Source organism: Eulemur rufifrons, chromosome 1 (genome assembly GCF_041146395.1).
Source record: "Eulemur rufifrons isolate Redbay chromosome 1, OSU_ERuf_1, whole genome shotgun sequence".
Lineage (NCBI taxonomy): Eukaryota > Metazoa > Chordata > Mammalia > Primates > Lemuridae > Eulemur > Eulemur rufifrons.
The window spans coordinates 27,855,868-27,874,149 of NC_090983.1; the positions used below are offsets into that span (position 1 = coordinate 27,855,868).

The 18,282-nt window shown below is 40.1% G+C and overlaps 1 protein-coding gene across 4 annotated transcripts in view; it reads right to left on the bottom strand.

Moving 5' to 3' along the window:
- PARD3B (par-3 family cell polarity regulator beta) overlaps nucleotides 1-18,282 on the bottom strand; it is a 957,311-nt gene that overhangs the window by 92,973 nt on the left and 846,056 nt on the right. For all 4 annotated transcript variants that reach the window (XM_069468028.1, XM_069468036.1, XM_069468042.1 and 1 more), the window contains one exon: nucleotides 1,080-1,215. In XM_069468028.1, coding sequence (XP_069324129.1) covers nucleotides 1,080-1,215 — 136 coding nt within the window. The remainder of the gene's footprint in view (nucleotides 1-1,079; nucleotides 1,216-18,282) is intronic.

An 18,282-nucleotide genomic window follows, 5' to 3' on the forward strand; every position in this document is an offset into this window, starting at 1 on the left:
GAATCATTTCAGTCCCTGGACTCGACTCTCCCCAGCCTGACTTTGTGAGCAAAAACATGAGTGTGAAACTCAGAAGAGGAAACTTCCCTTTCATACATTTGCCTTTGAAAGGATCTGCTGTCTTTAATGGGCACGAGGGATAACAGAGTCCCTTACCTGGTTCTTAGAACAGCACTAAAAACTGTAGTAGAAGGCAGCAGCATCATCAAGGAGGGTGAGGGAGAACCGAATTACGGCAAGGACATGACTACATTAGCACGTTCAGCTCTGCTCCAGGAATGGTGTCAGTGACGAGAGCTAACGTTTGTGGAGCACCAGCTCCGTGTCCACACTGTTCTACAAACCAGACACAAACATTTCATCCAACTCTAAGCACCCTCCTCTGGGGCATTTTTGTGGATGCTCAAGAGTTAAGTGTGTTTTGCAGGCACGGACTTGCCTTTTTGAAAAAAACAAGAGTATTTTTATGCTACCCTGAAAATACCCAGAGAGTATCTCTTCAGTGGTCACATTACTCTTTTCTGTTCTCTGAACGTTGAAGGATTTGGCAAAAAGAATCCTTTAATACAAAAACTGCCCTTATCTCAAAACAAAGCCATCCCAGTATGCTGGTAAGATCAGCAGAATGTGAAGTGCTCAGATGCAATAAGCAAACAATGGATATCTCTGACAATAACTCTTCTGAAAATTTACGTCTAATAACCATTTTCCAAAGGAGAGATGGCTTATGTTGCAAAGTCCTTTAATGCTGTCCTAGATGTCTGAGATAAGGATCAAGACTCAGTGGATGGTGACAGAGATTCTTTGTCCCTTTTAAAGTAGCTAATTTCTGTTCCCCCCAAACCAGTCGGTATACAACAGGAAGTATGAGAGCAATTAGAAAGAACTACTGTGCATTAGTGCGGTTTGATTTATGTAAACAATTTCTGTGGGAGAAGATGGCTGTGGTTTGAATAATGTTCAGATCTATGAAACCTAAATATAATCTGATATGTATAGAACATTCTTGACCATGTTCTTTTGCTCTGAACTATCTTAATAAAGAGGAACTCAGTGATTGGAATCAGGCATGGGCTTACCCAGAGAAGGTCATAATCAGACGGCCTTGCTCTTCCTTCATCATCTTCGTATAAAGGGAAGCCTTCCCTCCGAGCCTGATAATACTCCTTCCGCAACTTCTGGATGCGGTCGGTGCTCCCAGCCGCGGGACGGACGCTACAGGATATAACCAAACAGTCACGCAGTGTACATAATCCTTGAAGTCACTTTTGGATTTTCTTATTAAAGGGCCTGACATCCAAATTTGGAAGATTCAATAATGTAATTCAAATATGCTAGGAAAATGGTGACATCAGTAATAAAAATGAACAAAAAAATGGTCCTTACATGCCTACCTTTAGCCCCCAGGGTCAAAACATCTGACTTGGGATTAATAAATGCCTTTTGAATGAGAAGGTAAGAGAAAGTCCTGACCTTTTAGAGCAATTAAAAGACCCATCACTTTCTTACAATCATACATGTAGAGTTTTGTTAAATTTTAATGTGGGCATCTTATTTTCTCACATAAGTGTTGCCTATTTGGGACAAAGTTCCAGTTGCTTGACCCAGAGTTTGGATGTGAGACAGGGTTCTCACGTGCCAGTGTTATTTCAGTGAGACTCGTGAATTTTGGCAGTGGGGAGTTGGGGATACCTGTCAACATATGAGTGCAGGCAGGGCACAGGTAAAGAAAAGAAGGCGAAAGCCATGCTAAAAAGTCACAAAGGGGTGAGGGAAGCTGGATGACAGCAGAATGTGCTTGTCCCAGGTTCTCCCTTCTTCTTTAGCCACTGCTTCTTCTCGGGAATTACAGCTTCTCCAGCGACTCATCCTCCCAACCCCAAACTCCTTAGCTAGTAGCTTCCTTTTAGCTTGGATCGGTTTGTTGAGATCATTTCAACAGCACCGATATCATGCAATATAACTCAGGGCCAGGAAGCAAGAGGAGAATGATAGGCAGGTCTGAACAGCCTTCAACTTCCCTAGTTCATCTGAGGCATAACCAAGTGCTCCATTGTGCCAGACCTTATGTTAAGATCTAGGAATGTAAAAATGAACATTCCCTGCGCAGGGGTGGGGAACCTGCAGCCGTGGGGCCACTTGTGGCCTTCTGGATCCTTGGGTGTGGCCTTTTGACCAAACCTAAATTTTAATAAAGGGATTTGTTTTGTGAAGTTTGGATTTGGCCAAGGGGCTGCACTGGAGGATCTGGAGGGCCACATGTGGCTTTGAGGCCACAAGTTCCCCACCCCTGGAAGGGATCATAAAGGATGACAATCCTCTCTGTTAGGTGCCTACAACAGAGATTTGCATAGGGGTCATGGGAACACAGAGTGCGGAAGCTCTGACAGGGTGAGAGCAGGGCCATGGAGCATCACAGAAGGCCCCGCAGGGGAGCCTTGAAGGATGCATAGGAGCTCAACAGCTGCACAGGTGAGATGAGGGTATTCCAGGTAGAGGGAATGGCAGGGCAAAGCACAGCAATGAGAAAGCATCTTGTTTTGGGGACAGGCAAGTCAGTCAGTTTGGGCAAGCAGAAACCCTCAACCTCTTTTGTCCTGCCTCACACACATACCAGGTGATACATGCCCCCTTTCCTCTCTCCTGGGAAAACTCAATTAGACTCAAGTGCATGCTGGTGACTTTGGTTTAGGGATATTTTGAATTCACTGTAATAACCGACAAAAGCATATCATTTGCAAATTTTGGTACTTTAATTCATTGGTAGCAGCTTATTAATCATACCAACACTCATGTTTCATGGATATGTGAGAATCACTGCTGTAGTATATCGGGTATACAGGAGCAGGGGAAGAGGGACACATGAGGCTTGGAAAGGTAAGCAGGGCCTCAGTGTGGAGAGCCTCGTGTGTCAAAAAGATCTCTATTACAGTTGAGTTTTAGTTTAAATGAGATACCTGATAAAATGAGATATCTAACAGCATTAGAAAGAGGTCATCTATTTTGTTAAAATATTTTAAAATTATGCTTGAAAACTCTAAAAAGAAAATAGTGAGTAAACAGCTTTTGGAGGAAAAGCATTCTTCCCAAACGAGATGGCAAGTTAATAGAAAGCAGGGCCGCATGCCTGTGCCTACGCGACTCTCTGACGGCAGTTGGCACAGGGTTTGGGCTGCCAGAGTCCTCTGCAGACCTTCCGCAGCTGGCGCCTGCCATTCAGGAAAGACAAATCCTGAGTGTCCACATACTTTTATTGTTCTTCAATATGTATTTTAAAACTCTCAAAATAATTCTAATTCTTTGTGACATTTAATTAATTTTTAGTTCAATAGATTTAGGGGGTATAAATGGAGTTTTGTTATATGGATTATATTATATAGTGGAAATGTCTGGGCTTTTAGTGTACCCAGCACCTGAATAATGTACATTGTACCCAACAGGTAATTTTTCATTCCTTTCCCTGTCCTTCCCCTTTTGAGTCTCCAGTGTCTATATATACTCTCATACACTCTGTATGATATATTTCTTAAAATAAAAGTCTTCTTTGAGCACTTCAAAAAGATAAAGAAAAAGCTAAAAGGCTTGATAAGCTTTTCTGAACCATGGGCAGGCAGGAAAAGCAGCACAGTCTATTTTGAAACAGCTTCCCTCGCTCTTGAGTAATATGAGATGACCATGGTGTCTGTATCCAATGCACTGGCTTCTGCCGATTACAGAAATTCATGAGCTGCGTTCAAACTTGCCAGATGAGTTCAATCAACATGGTGCAAACATTGCATACATAATCTATTAGTTTACCCTAAAGAAACCGAAGCATTGAATTCAAGTAGAATGAAGTCATCAGTAATAAAGAAAAAAAAAACTGATAAGGCACTTTTTTTTTAAAAAAAAAAACAATTTTCCTCCATTTGTAGTGGAAAAAAAATCATACTCAGACTGTAAACTATTCTTCCATATGTCTATAAATACATAAATTTAAAAATATGGGTTTGATCAGATTGCTGTTCTCAAATAAGGGAATGGGGCAAGAATACAAAATCAGCTGTTCAGGATTCAGAAAATCCCCTATGGCTTACAGGAACAAGACTCTTTATCCAGAAAAGAAATCTGGCCCCAGAGAAAAAACAGGAAAAAAGTCCAGAAAGTCATGGACCATTGAAGGGCAAAGCATGCTGTATCTTCTCCCCTGTGTGAATATTTTTAAAAAATACGGAACACCATGCAAACCTTTTGTGATAACCTGGGACTACATCTCAATATCATCTCTCTTTTTTTCCTCTCCAGCACTCACTCTACCTTTAACTGTATCAGATTTTTTTCCAAGTAGGTGTTTTATATACTAAATTTAGGAATATCACATTCTGATTTCTGATTTTAAGCCATTCTCAGCAGATAATACACATAAGTTTACCTCCAAGTTTACCTGTAAATTAATAAAAATTATATATACTACTATTGTAATGAAAGAAATTGATTTAATTTTATGTTGAAGATGTAAAAATATAGCAATTTGAAGAGGGACATACAGAAACCTTTGTAATAATAGCAATCATCACAGTGGTTGCAATTTATAGAACATTTATCTAGTAGATATATTAATATAGACTTTTTCTTAGTCTACTTTGTGCTCAGAACAGACATCACTAATCAATTACAGCATTCTTTCCCAATGATCCCAGACATAGCCTCAGAATTTTTCTCAACCCAGAACTTCAGCCACTACAAATCTACAGGAGCTGGCACTTGGGTTGAGCTTATTTACAAGTCCTGTGTAATAGGTACTATAAAAATCTCAAAACCTCAAAAGAATATTGAAGGATAGGTTTTCTTATTCTGTGCAATAAAGATGAAGAAGATGAGGCTCATAGCAAATAGATGATTAACAAAGTTTGCTGACTTCAAAGACTGCTCTTTCCACCATAGCTTACTATCTTCCAAACTGCTTCTCTTCCTCCGTCTTATTTACATCTTAGAGACCAGTTCCTCTAGCAATATACTGAAAAAGAATGGAAGTTAAGGCTAGCCTACAAGACTTACTTTTTAAGGATTCCCAGTCTCCTTCTCTATTTACATGCCATCTGTTCTATTTTCCTGGCTTTATGGAACTTAGCAGTACAGATTCTAGGGAGTCTTTGGCGCGATAGCTTCAGAAGTGAAATCAGATAATGACGTAACTCAAAAACTATTGCAACCATATCAAACACCCCATCTCCATGTTGCTAGTTAGAAAATCAGGCTTTTTGTATTATTTGTTCACTGGATGAAGTAAAGCCTGCCCATTCTTACAAAAAGTTCCTATTACAGCTGTATCCATATGTAGGTAATCAACGCCAGTCTTACATTTTCAAAGTGTTAAAATGTTATGTTAAATTAATTCAAGCAGTACAAAACAGATTTATGTTGTAATGACTTTTTTTTTATAAATTATACTGCCTATGCTTTTAAAGGCAAATGTATAGTTAAACAAGCCATTCTTATAACACTGTAGAGCTGGACAGAGCTTGAAGTTGTAATGGATTTCAGAAACCATGTCATTTTCTTCTTAGCCACCTATAGTAATAAATTCCCATGTGTAATGAACATCACACTAAGGCATCATCTGCCCCTTTGGAATCTAGCCTTATTCTTCCATTCTTCCTAGTTTATAAGTACCTCAATTGTAGGACTTTATGAGTGCTCTTCAGTGTGTGCCTTAGTTGCCTCCCACTCCTGCTGCAGGCTGAAGAAAACTAACATTCATTGACCTCTTAGGGTGTCCTAAAGATAATATTTGTGCTTTACACACTTCATCTCCTTCAGTCCTCCGTCAAATCTGTGAGGATGATGTTGTTATTGACGTTTTACAGATAAGTACACTGAGGCTCAGAGATGTTAAGTGACACAACTGGTGAATGGTGGGCCATGATCTTTGTGTCTCCAAGCCAGGGTTGCTTTTACCATATCGTGTTGCCTTGCAAGAAAGGCATTAAAATGCAGCAGGCATTTTGAAGCTGCAGTTCACAGGCATTTCAAGGCAGAGGGAATTTAGCAGAGCACACTTACAGCCATACCTTCTGATATTCTTTTATTTGCACAGATCTTTGCAATAAAAATAGAAATAGAAGTAACCAAAGTAATAGAAATACACGCAATGAAGTCTGTATTCATTAAAGAATGATGTTGGAGCAACTGCAGACGGAGATTTCTGGCAATTAATATTATATCTCTAACAGGCTTATGTGGGGAGCTGTTATAAAACTGAATGGAGTGCAAAAGAGAATCCACATATGACAAAGATCTCACACGAGAGACAACCTCTGGATGAGGACCAGGACGGAGAGGCCGCCAGTGCTGCTGCTGGGAAAGTTCACCACTAACTGAATGAGAGGGAGCTGGTCACTGTCACCAAACCCGGCCCACATTTGGGCTTGTGGATTATTTGTGATTACTTGGTGTGTATGTGTAAGTGGGCATGTGTGTAAATACATACAGCTCCACCAGGGCTCAACTGTAGATAGTTAATTCCAAACAGCTGTCTCTATTTTTGTGTTGTTAGGGAGCCTCTTGTTCTTCCTTCTGAATGAGAGGGGTTTGCCTTTGGTGAGCAGTGGGCATTTGTAGGTACCAGCCTTGTGCCAAATCTGGTGTCCCGATTTGATGATGCAGTTAAGAAATAGCCTTTAGAGAATGGAACCTTAACAGGAATATTCCTGTCTGGATGTGATAATCCTTATGAACTCACTAAATAAAACTCTTTAAATTAGATGTATGCATGTCAACAATAATCAGTAGGATAGAGAGTTTTTGAGTTTAGTGTTTGATGGATTCTTTAATTTTTTTTTACGAAGTTACTCCAAAATGTTATTCTGATGTTTCCTTTAAAATTTTTAATTATGTAAGTATGGTGTTAATCTTTCTATTCTTACAAAAGGGTGGAATTTCAAAGGTTTTCTCAAAAAGGGTGTGAAGATATGGAATGAAGAAAAACACTTTTGCATCCTTTAAGAATTCCAAGATCCTATTCTTTTCCTGTCTTCCCCCATCCCCCAGGGGGAGGGTTGTTTGTTTCTGTTTTTTTGCATGTAAGGAGCTAAAATTCATCCTAATTTTAAACTTAAAATTTGGCAGTGGTATAGTTCTACCTTAGAAAATAGGGCAGATTTTTTTTTCAAAGTAGAAACAGAGCTTTTAAAATACCCGAGCTTCTGTGGCATTTGCACTCTCAATAACATAGTAAAATGTAACTGGCTATATGCTCTCTTATTTTGCTAATTTTTCTTTAAATCCCAGAAAAGTTTCTGTAAAAGAATATTCAACTGAAGACAGATAGTCATGGACACAATTGTCACTTATTTTCTGTTGGTGATAAAGATTTCTGTCAAAGAAAAATTTTGAGAGAGTCCTACATGCACTTAGGATCACTAGTTTACAACATTTAAGATTTACAGCATCTATAGCCCCAAGGGCACTTTCACAAATACCCTATAGATTTAATATCCCATAATGAAAATACATTTATATAGTGTGCCATACATATATTAAAGAGACTTAATAATAAATAATTGCTTTTAAGGGGGCTTAATTCATAGACTTTGTCAAATGATATTTTACTCCTGAACAGCTTTGAAAATTATCCAGTGTAAATATTCATTTAAAATTGAGATTATGTAAATTCCCTACCTTTTCCCTGCTCCCAATATCTTATAAAGAATATCTATTCTTTTCAAAGGTGATTTGACAAATAAGATTTCTCACTGTGTAGTCCAGTGAAACTTTAGGACTCACAGCTGACTACCCATGGACAACATGTTGGGGATACTTCTAATTTCTTCCCAAATTCACCATCACTATTTATGACGGTGGCTCCTATTTTCAGTTATTTTTGCCAAAAAGTTCCCCCAATAATGAGAATATGTCTTTGCTCATATGCATATTTAATTTTCACCAGATTTAAGTTATCTCATTGATTAAAACAATTACTCTAATTTAAGAGGCCTTTACTTACTATGACTGCCTATAAATCTCTACATTAAGAATAATGAAGCAACGTATGTAACCTGCAATTCTGTATCCCCCATAACAAGATGAAATAAAAAAAAAAAAAGAATAATGAATTTAGAGAAAGGGTGAATAACAGACAAAACAAACTTTTCACATCTAGAATCTCCTTTTATTTCTAGGACTCCTTTTGTCAATTATCTCTGACATTAGTCCTCTTCTTAGTAGGAGAGCAAACAATGCTTAGGCACCTTAAGAGACTATTTTATGTCAGGTAACAAATTAGTGGCAGAATCTGAGAGAAGAACTATGCTCTATGCTAATATATAACTTTGAAAAGTGTGCCTTTGTATAAATTTCCAAGGGTTCAACAAAAATACTCCTTATGTGAGGATCCTGGGGGGAAGTTGCAAAACCGGTTGAGAGAGGCTGACGTGTAAGTTAGGGTCATAAGGAAGAAGCAAAACTGTAAAGCACAAGGATCTATCAGCTCAGTCTATAATTCTGAACAGTGGTCCTTTCCCCAGCCCTCCTGATGCTGCCTGTGGCATTTTGACCTAGATATGACAATCTGACAATGTGACTTGGCTTACCTGGGCTCCTGACTTTGCCATGGCAACTCGAGTCTGACCTTTTGTCTTTCTCAACATGCTTTCTGCTTGCAGCATCTGCTTCCTTTGAGATCCTTGTCTTGGTATTTCCATCCCTAGCATGGTGAACTGACCCTCTGACTCCCATAGCTTGAAGATTTGTCTTGGAAATCTTAACCCTGGACTGGACCTTGACCCCAGTGAATCAAGCTGTAGCGGTGGAGCATAAAGAAATAAAGGCTCCCATCCCTTGGCACTTTTGAAATGGTGAGCATTTCCACGCACACCATGAACCACTGAAAGTAATCTCACTGAGTCGTGCAGGGTGGCTTTCTCCCAGGTGATTGACTGTTGTGACTGAGAATTGCCACCAGATCAGCGTCATCTCCTCTTCTGGTAGAAGGCACTGCTCTAGCTTTGCTCTTCATCACTGGAGACAATGCGAGACTGCTCCCTAATCAGAACATTCCGCTTCTCCAGTTCCATTTCTAGCAAAGGTAGAAATTCCTTAGGAGTGACACTGACAGTGTGACTCGCAATTCGACAACACACAAGTTATTATTCCCGGCTTCAATTCACCAGATAATTGGATTATTCTGATACTGTACCTCTGATAATGACCTCTTGACTGTGTTCAAGTTTTAGAAGCCAGTTTTGCCATTAGTCATAAAATACCCATTTGAGTTATTCATACTTTGAATAGTATTCTAATAAAGTTCCTTGAACACAGTGCAATATTTTTTAGCCTTAAATAATTTACACAAATGCTGGACACTTCAGTTGGGTATAAGCGTGTGATACATATTGTCTCAAGGCATTTTGCAAATTTTACGAACAATATAAAGTATGTGGGTGTCACAGAAGGCATTTATCAAGTGTTTCATATGGTAATTTTTGTTTCTTAAAAAAGAAAGATTTTAAAATATAGTTGAAAAGTTCACACTGGATGGCAGCAAAATTATCCCTTCATTTTTAGTCTACGTCTTTGTAAAACAAGCATTCATAGATGCAAAGAAAAATAGATATGGGCCAATTTGCAACTGTGCATCCACTGTGTCTTCTGTTAAAGATGATAAATAAACCATGCCCTATATTGTAATTCATGTAGATACGGCTGTTCGTACAGGGTTGAAATATAGTGACATTGCATCACACTGCATTTAATTGATACACCAAATATTTGAACTCAGACAAAACCGGGGGCTTGGAGGCAGAATAGCAATGTAAGCAGTGACAGTGTTTCCATTGCCATTCGGTTTAATGAACATATACCCCTGGACATGAGCTGAGTGTGTTTCTCTCAGTGTCAGTTCCTAGGCACCTTTCATAATGTAAGTTTTATGTTTTGCTAAACGTGATTTCAGTGTTTAAAGATATATATTCCTTGTACAACATGGCCTTGTATATGCTAGCCAACTTCTTCAGCTGGTGCTCAACCAAGGAAATAGCCACCTAATGCAGTGCTAAAAGAAACATTGCACTTGGGTTTAGTGGGTTTAGTGGGAGATTATAGGTAGGGTCCCATATAGCGTTCTCCTTAAGAGTTTCTTAAGGTTAATTTTGACTATACACAATTTTGTCTTGTGATAATTTTAGAAACTAGCCTGTTTAAGACATCACTCCACTTGGAATACTATGGTTTTCTTAAAGGATTTTATGGTCCAAATTAAAATTAGCAAAATATTGATCAAAAAGGTAAATGAAGGAAACCTATGAAGCTTGTATTATTTTGACTATTAATCACATTTTTGAATTGAAGAAGAGATGGTTTAAGGAGAAATAAAATGTTATTGTTTATATGGTTCTTGAGCAAATTAATGATAATATGCATATATATATATACACACACACACACACGCACATCCTTCTCAAGGAAATTCTCACCAACAACTGCAGGAACTGCAAAGATAAAATTATTATCTTCTAGGCTTAAATCAAACACAGCTTGAGTTTTAAGAATACATATCTGACATTTACATGTGGATTAAACTTTCAGGGTCAATTCTGGGAAAAATAAGCCTTTGTGGGCTACAGGCCATGAAACCTTGGGAATTTCCTTGGCCTCCATGAAATTCCCTCTTCCTCAGAGGAAACAACATTGAAGTTCTCTCTTCTCCCAAGAGATCATAGAATACCATCAAAGGCCACTTACTACCAATAGCTGGACACCTAACCTTTCCTTGTACATAATAAGGAAATAAGCTCTAATTGACTATATAATTTTAAAGGAAAACAAGGAGATTCTAAATGATTTATTGCATAGATTTTTTTTAATTTAGAGGATTATGTCAGTCAGGAGAGGACAGTCAGGATAGTGCATAGTAAAAAGTGAAAAATATAACAAAATGTCAGTAGGTTAAAATAGTAATTTCTTACTCACACAACAAGGCTTTTTCTCCCCTTCCAAGGGAGGAGATTGGGAAGATAACAAAAGTGCAAAGAAAAAAAATGTTTTTTAAAAAAAGGAGAATAAATTTTTCAATTGAAAGAAGCTAAAGATTATGATTAGTGGCTCAATCTTAGATGTTAAAAGACAAAGCATTCTAAATACATATGATATATAAACTAGTCCTTACCTTTGCATCCCTTTGTAAAAAATATATACATATATATATGATATATATATATATATACACACATAACAAATTGTCCAAACACCCAGAAGGGATGGCTGGGTCACATAGGTATGTGACTATGGGGCAGATGTTAATGATCACATGTGATGTTAAATCATACTCTATAATAAACACAGAATTCTATATGCAGTATTCTGATATGAATAGAATTAAAGCAATTAGGTCCAATAGGTCTAACAATTTATTAATAATGTTTGGATATCACCTCCATTCTTTTTATTTCTTTTACATCCACATGCATGAATACTGAGCTATTCTGAGATTTTAAATAAGGTTATAACAACTACCCAGTCCAAATGGATTCTCAAATCCAAAGAGCTGCATAAAAAGTTAACATCTACTTAGGTCCCAAAGGGTGTTAAATCTAAGAACATCCCACAGCTCTCATTTGCCTGAATGTAAAGTGAGCTCTAGCAACCCCCTAACCTCATGCTGACCTTCTGACAGCAGGGATTTATGGCATAGAAGACAGTTTATATTATCATCTCCTATGGATTGTTGCAGCTCTTTGTAAAAGATGTTCAGATTCTTAACAAATCCTAGCTAAGGGAATGCCAACTTTCTCTCCAGAATAGAATAGAAAACAATAAACTAGTATCAGACTTGGATCATCAACTGCTCTGCAATAACCCTCTGAAAGTTTTCTGATCTGTACGTTTATTTAAACCTTACTTATTCTTAAATATTGCTGTGTCCCTGGCCTAGGGGGTGTAAAGGTGATTAAGACCCAGACCTGATCCTCAGGGATTTCACAGTCTAGTGGGGAAGGGGGTGGAGATATAAATAAATAATGACAGTGCAATGTGGCAATTATCATGAGGAAGTATGAAGTATAATGAAGTCCTGCGGTAGCTCAGAGGAGAGGGTAATTAACTTGCTTGGGGAGGTCAGGAAAGGGCTCACAGAGGAAAGGAGACAAGGCTAAGGAGGGGGTGTTTGGGCATGTCAGGTGGAAGGAACACCCCACGGAAAGGGCACATAGTCAGGCTGGGGAGAGGGTGGGGAGACCGTGAGAACGCTGCTGGTGGGACTTGAACAGCATATGGCCGACGGTGTGGGCTCGCTGGGGGATTTCAAATAGGCCAGCACTGTCATAGGAGTTACGCTTTATATTCAGACAACCTCTGGGAGAACCTTCTTCTCTCTAACCCCACATATTATAACCTGTGCGAGGAACCAGTTGACCTCTAAGGGCTTTGCTTGCACCTATACGTTTGATGATTTCTTGTGTGTGCACAAGCTAAGTGGTTGACTAAATCATCGGCAAAAGTCACCTTCTGTTTCCCTACTTGATGGATACTGAGGGCCACTGCACATGAAGGCAATGGGACATAAGAGACTTTCTTACAGTTTGAAAACTGAACATTTTGTATAACTAGAACTCTTGCTTAACTAGTAATAGTAACTGGTGATGAAGCAAGACGCATCATTAACATAGTGATAAATTTCCCATTAGGAACAGGGCCCTGGCTGCCAAATCAGAGGGCAAAAAGTTAAAACAAAACAAAACAAATGAAACCAACCCATTATGGGTTGACAAAGACTTTTATTTTCACTGGCACTTTAAGAGAAAGCAGTCCCACAGTCTTAATGAATAAATAGCCATTGCCCCATTCAGGGGAGGTAAGGGTGACACCCAGTATCTGCCATGGAGCAATCTGTAGCTGTCTTCTTGATCTGAAAAGTGAATGAGTCTTGGAATATCAAAGAAGGAAAATTAGGCACTCTGCTGCTGACGACTAACGCTATAAATAACCCACAGTGAAAATGAATAAAAAACATGCCTTCCTCCAGCTTCCAGTAGCCTTTCGACAGCGTGACAGTTGCTAGTTGTTTCAATAAACATGATGTCAATTATGCCTTTTATCCATCATGGTGAAGTCATGTGTGGGGAATAATTGAGTATTCTTTTTTTTCTTTTGGTACTTCATATAACAATGCTTTTCCATTTTATTTTTATCATCCTGAGGCAAAGCAGCTGTCTGATCTGTAATCTATACGTTGCATCAACACTATTCTTTCTTATTTTTTCCCCTAGTTGCAACAGCTTTATTCCCCTAGTTCCAACAGCTTTATTAGCAACAATATTTTAGTTGGCTCTCAATTATCTGTAGAAATAGGAGGTTTGGAAGAGCATGAAAAAAATAAACACTACAGATGATTTTGAAAAATCTCATTTAAACCAACCACTTTGGTTTCTTTCCCAACAAGTATTTTCCCAGGGCTGTAAATAATGCCCCAATTAATTGACTTAAGTTTCACATTCTTTGCCTTGCCCAGCCCCTTGTTTGGGAAAGGTACTAATGAGGAGAAAAAAGACCAAAAGGCAGGCAAGACTGGGAGACCAGAGGGACTACAAAGGCTCAAATGAGGAAAACAGAATTTGGACAGTGGAGAGTTAATGACCCAGGCACCATTTCCCTAAAGGATTTTACTGCGTTACTAGGGAAATATAACTTTTTAGATTAAAAAGTACCAGGTATTAGTTTTCTAAGTGGACAAACTGAAAGCAAAAAGTTATGCAGAGCCAGTTACAGAATTAATCAGTACTCACATATCCAACTAAAAGGAGCTTTTGGGTGACTGTCTTTTGTCACCTGAATTCTGCTATTTGCCACGAACTTTATTATTATCCATTCCACTGGCAACTATTTTTTTTCCTCCCGATTTGCAGATATATGAAGTATAGTCACTCAGATATCAGTAGTTCATTATTTGTTAAAAAAAAAGAAACAAACTTGTTCTTAGGAAGCGAAGGTGCAGAAAAGGTGGAATGGCATTGCATCATTGTGTTCATTCCACATTCAGATGAAAGGAGGTAACATGTTTTATTCGAGATCACTCCTGTTCTACAACAGAATCATCTCTTATCCAAGTGTAAACAACCCCACTGTCCCCTAGCTAGAAGCTTCCCCCCCCTTCAAAATTCCCCCACAAGGCTTAAATTGAACCACTGTTATTCTTTATATATTATTTACCTTAGCTTTAAAAAAAAAACCTGAATATTTACTATATATCTAGGAGACCTTCTAAATCTATAACCTGACTGAAAAAAAAAGGAATAATTTCCTCTTCTTCAAAGACATTTTTTAATACTGTGTCCAAAATATCTAGGGAATTGGAGGGAGAAAAAGGAGAGTGGGGAGGGGTAGGGACTGAAGAAAAAGAGCTAATGGTCAAAATGCATCCTTATAATAAAATGAGCTGCTTAATGGATGCTCACTACAGGAATAACATTAATTCAGTATTAGGACTTTCAGTAGAAAAATATGAATGTAATTTATCTTTTTAACTGTCAGCTGCATTTCTAAAGCTCTGAAGTCTGTAGCTTCCAGGGGCCTTTTGTCTTTCTGCCATGGCAGGAATATCTTGGACAGCTGTAAGAGCTTTCTAAGCTATCTTTCTCAAAATCCATTAGCTAATTCAAGGAACCTAATTAGAGCTGCCATTTTGATGGAGCATACTGAATACTCAGTACAAACTAGTAACACCATCAATGTTTATTAGAAATCACAAAACCCAAAGTGCTCCATTCCCTATGAATATTAATGGGAATACAGCAAACAAAATATTTATTAAGACATACGCTTAATCCCATCAAGGTTTACAGACAGATATTGAAAAGGAGAGAGAGAGGCGCACACTTGATTTGAAGGCATGTGCCTGTGGACACACAATGAACCAAGATTTACACTTAAGCAGCATATAATCATTACGTGTACGCCCCTCCCACTTATCTCCCTGGGTTTTGCACCCTGGAATTCAGCAGCTCACAGCTGGGAAGACAGATGTAAGGCCAGAGAAGTCTGAAGAAGGGGGTGAAGGGAGCCTTATTTAAAAAAATAAAATAAAACAGCTGCTGAATGCCACAAATTCTTGTCAGTGGAGAAATAAGTCTTGCTCCCCCACAAAATGAGCAGCATAATGATGTCAGTACTTTCTACCTTCATCTAAATTAGGATGTTACCAAATTAATGCAATGAGCCGTTATCCCCTGTACCTACCCTGGGAGAGTTTCTGCCAGGCCTGGCCCTGAATCTGGGGAGCCAGAAGCTTGTCTTAGGCAACCTTGCTGTTGTGCAGATTGGGCCCCCCCCCGCTGCTGCCCTTGTCTGCACAGGTACAGACACACACATTCCATTCCAGGAAAGCCCCAAAAGACACTGTTCTTCATTCTCTTCTCCCAGGAGCAATCCAAGGCCCTTTGTGAAGTGTTAGTGCCCAGGAGCCCCTAACCCTCTGCAAGTCTTCCTGTTTCTCTTCTCCTTCCCCTTTTACCAAACTTTTAAAAACAACCCTCTGCTGTCTTCTATCATCATCTCTCTTTTGGGCTGATGACAATTTGGTTTGTACCTTCTCCACTGCTACCATCACCCTACACACCCTCGCTAACCTCTGCGGGACTGGATGTGGGAGAGCCACCCTCCTGGCAGGTCTCCCTGCTTTGTTGCCTTCCTGTTTCTTCAATCGCCTTCTGTTTCCTTCACTGTCCCTTTCACCGTTCTCTAAACACAGGCCTTCCCTAAGACTCTCATCTACATTTTCACTCTGGGAGATACTGTTCACTCCTAACGCTTTGATTATCATATTCCTTCTCACATTCACCCATTTCCTCCTCCATCCACTCAATGAATGATCCCTGGAGCACCTCACAGGGGGCCAGCCCTCGACAGAGCCTGCCTGCTCGGGGACACACATCGCTAGTGGTGACGTCTCACGGGAGCTCCGAGAATCACACTCAAACCTCGTTCCACGTTCGTACCTGAAATGAACCAACAGCTTACACTCAGCTTGTCCGGAAACAACCGTCTCACATTTCCGTTACTATCTTCTTTCCCTCCTATTTCCCTGGCTTTTAATTGCTTCTCCAAGCTCGTCAAAGATTGAGACAACCATCATCATTTGGAGCACAGGATCTGCAGCCAGACTGCCGGGGTCCAGTCCTGGTTCTGCCACTTTCTACCTCCCCACCTGGGGCAGTCACATGACCACCCCATCTGTGAAATGAGGGCAATGACAGTAAAACCTCCTAGGGTTTTTTGAGCATTAAGTGAGTTATTATATAAAACAGAATAGTGCGTCACATAATAAGGACTCAATAAATAAGCTATTGCTGTGTTGTCAATATTATATTATTTCATATTATTTTTCACTTCTTTTCTCCAGTGCATTGTACATTCCATCAGTTGTAACCCCGTGCCTCCAGCACTGTGCCCTCCCTGCATTCCTTCTCCCCGGAGCCTGGTTTGCACACTCCTTGCTTGCACCATGGTAACAGCATGGTGCCTCGACTGTCCGCTCCTGCCTCCTTCACTCCGATCCCTTCCCACGTCAGCCTTCCCAGGGCGCGCTCTGCTCACGGGACACCCTGCCATAATAACCGCTTCGCTCTCTTCCCATTGCTGACGCCACCACAGCCTCCTGCTCTCCTCCCACTCCCAGTCTAGTCTCCAGGGAAACTTCTATTGTTCTCTAAACTTCTCCTCAGTTTCCCCCACACTCCACTCCATGCCTTTGTCCGCATTACCTCTTCCACCTGTAGTTCTTTCCTCTCATTTTAAAAACAATATAATTATGATCATATCAATTGTTTAAAAATGTCCACTGCCTTGTCATCACGTTTAGATCAACTGTCAAACCATTCCCCACAGTCAGCATGGCCCTCTCTTCACTGAACTGGCCTGTGTCCCTCTCCTCCTCCTTGCTCACTCCTCTGCTGTGCTCACTCCTCTGCTTTGCTCACTCCTCTGCTTTCTCACTTTCCCCCATTCTTTGAACAGCCCAAGCTTGTCACAGTCCCAGGAGTCTACCTGCTGCCTCCAGGTTCTCCAGGCATGCTCCCTCTCCCTGGTCAGAGGACCCTTCAAAGAGCAAACCCTTCAAGACACTCCCTCCCCAGCAAGCCGGTTTGTTTCCTCTGTGGCACTGATCACGGAATGTATCATCTTTATTTATCTATCAGTTCACTTATCTTTGTCTGCCTACCTCCCCAAGGATAGAAGGTGTGAGCAGGCACCTGCTAGGTCGTGCTCACAGCTGTGTTTCCAGTGTCAGGGGCTGGCACATTAACTAAAGGCATGACTCTCCACCTGTGAAATCCTTTAAGAGCCTTATATTCACTTAGCAAATATTTACTGAGCACCACTAGGTCCTGGGCATAGAGGGGTAGTACAAGACACAACAGGTCCTTAACCATGTGGGCCTCATGTTCTAGCAGGGTCGGGGGAGTGGAAATGCACAAACCAATGGAGAAAAGTCTCACACATTGGTAAGTGCCACCAGGGACTTAAAATACAATATGGTGGGAAGAGTGTTCCTGGGGGGCTACTTTAGATTGAGAAGTCAAGAAAGGCCTCTCTCTTTTAACCTAAGGTCTGAATTACAAGAAGGAACCATTCAGAAGCATCTCCAGATAGAGCATTCTAGAAAGAGAAAACAGCTATTTCTAAAGCCCTAAAGAGGGAATGAGTATCACAAACAAAAGGAACAGAAAGACAGTACGTGTGGCTGGAGCCTAATGCTCACGGGGTAAAGTGGGAAGAGACAGGCAAGTCTGAGATCCCATGGGCCTTACAGGACCCGGGAATACATTTAATGTGACTCTGAGTGAAATGAGTTGACATTAGGAGATTCGCGATTCTAAGCCAGGAAGTGACATGACCTAATTGAAGTTTTCAGAACACCACTCCGGCTTTCCTGCAGAAGATAGGCTAGAGGTTGTTGCAGAGGGACAGCTGAGAGGCGGTGGTGGACTGGCCTAGGTGCTGGTCGTGAGGCTGCAGAGAAACAGATGAATTCAGACATGTGTTGTCCTGGAGGAGAGCAGTCTTTCCTGCCTTGGAATCCTCGCAGCACTTTGTATGTATATCACGGCCTTTTCCTTCCTCTTTGTGGCACTGTGATCATTTATATGTTTTATGTATTTTAAATCTTTGTCTAATCCCCATTAGTGGCTGAGTGATAGGGGGAGTTTAATTATTTTTATATGTTCTGTAGAACTTGGCACAGTACCCTCACCTAGGATGTGCTCAATAAACAAGTTTTTGTGGAAGTTGAAAATAAGAAGTACATTTAAGAAA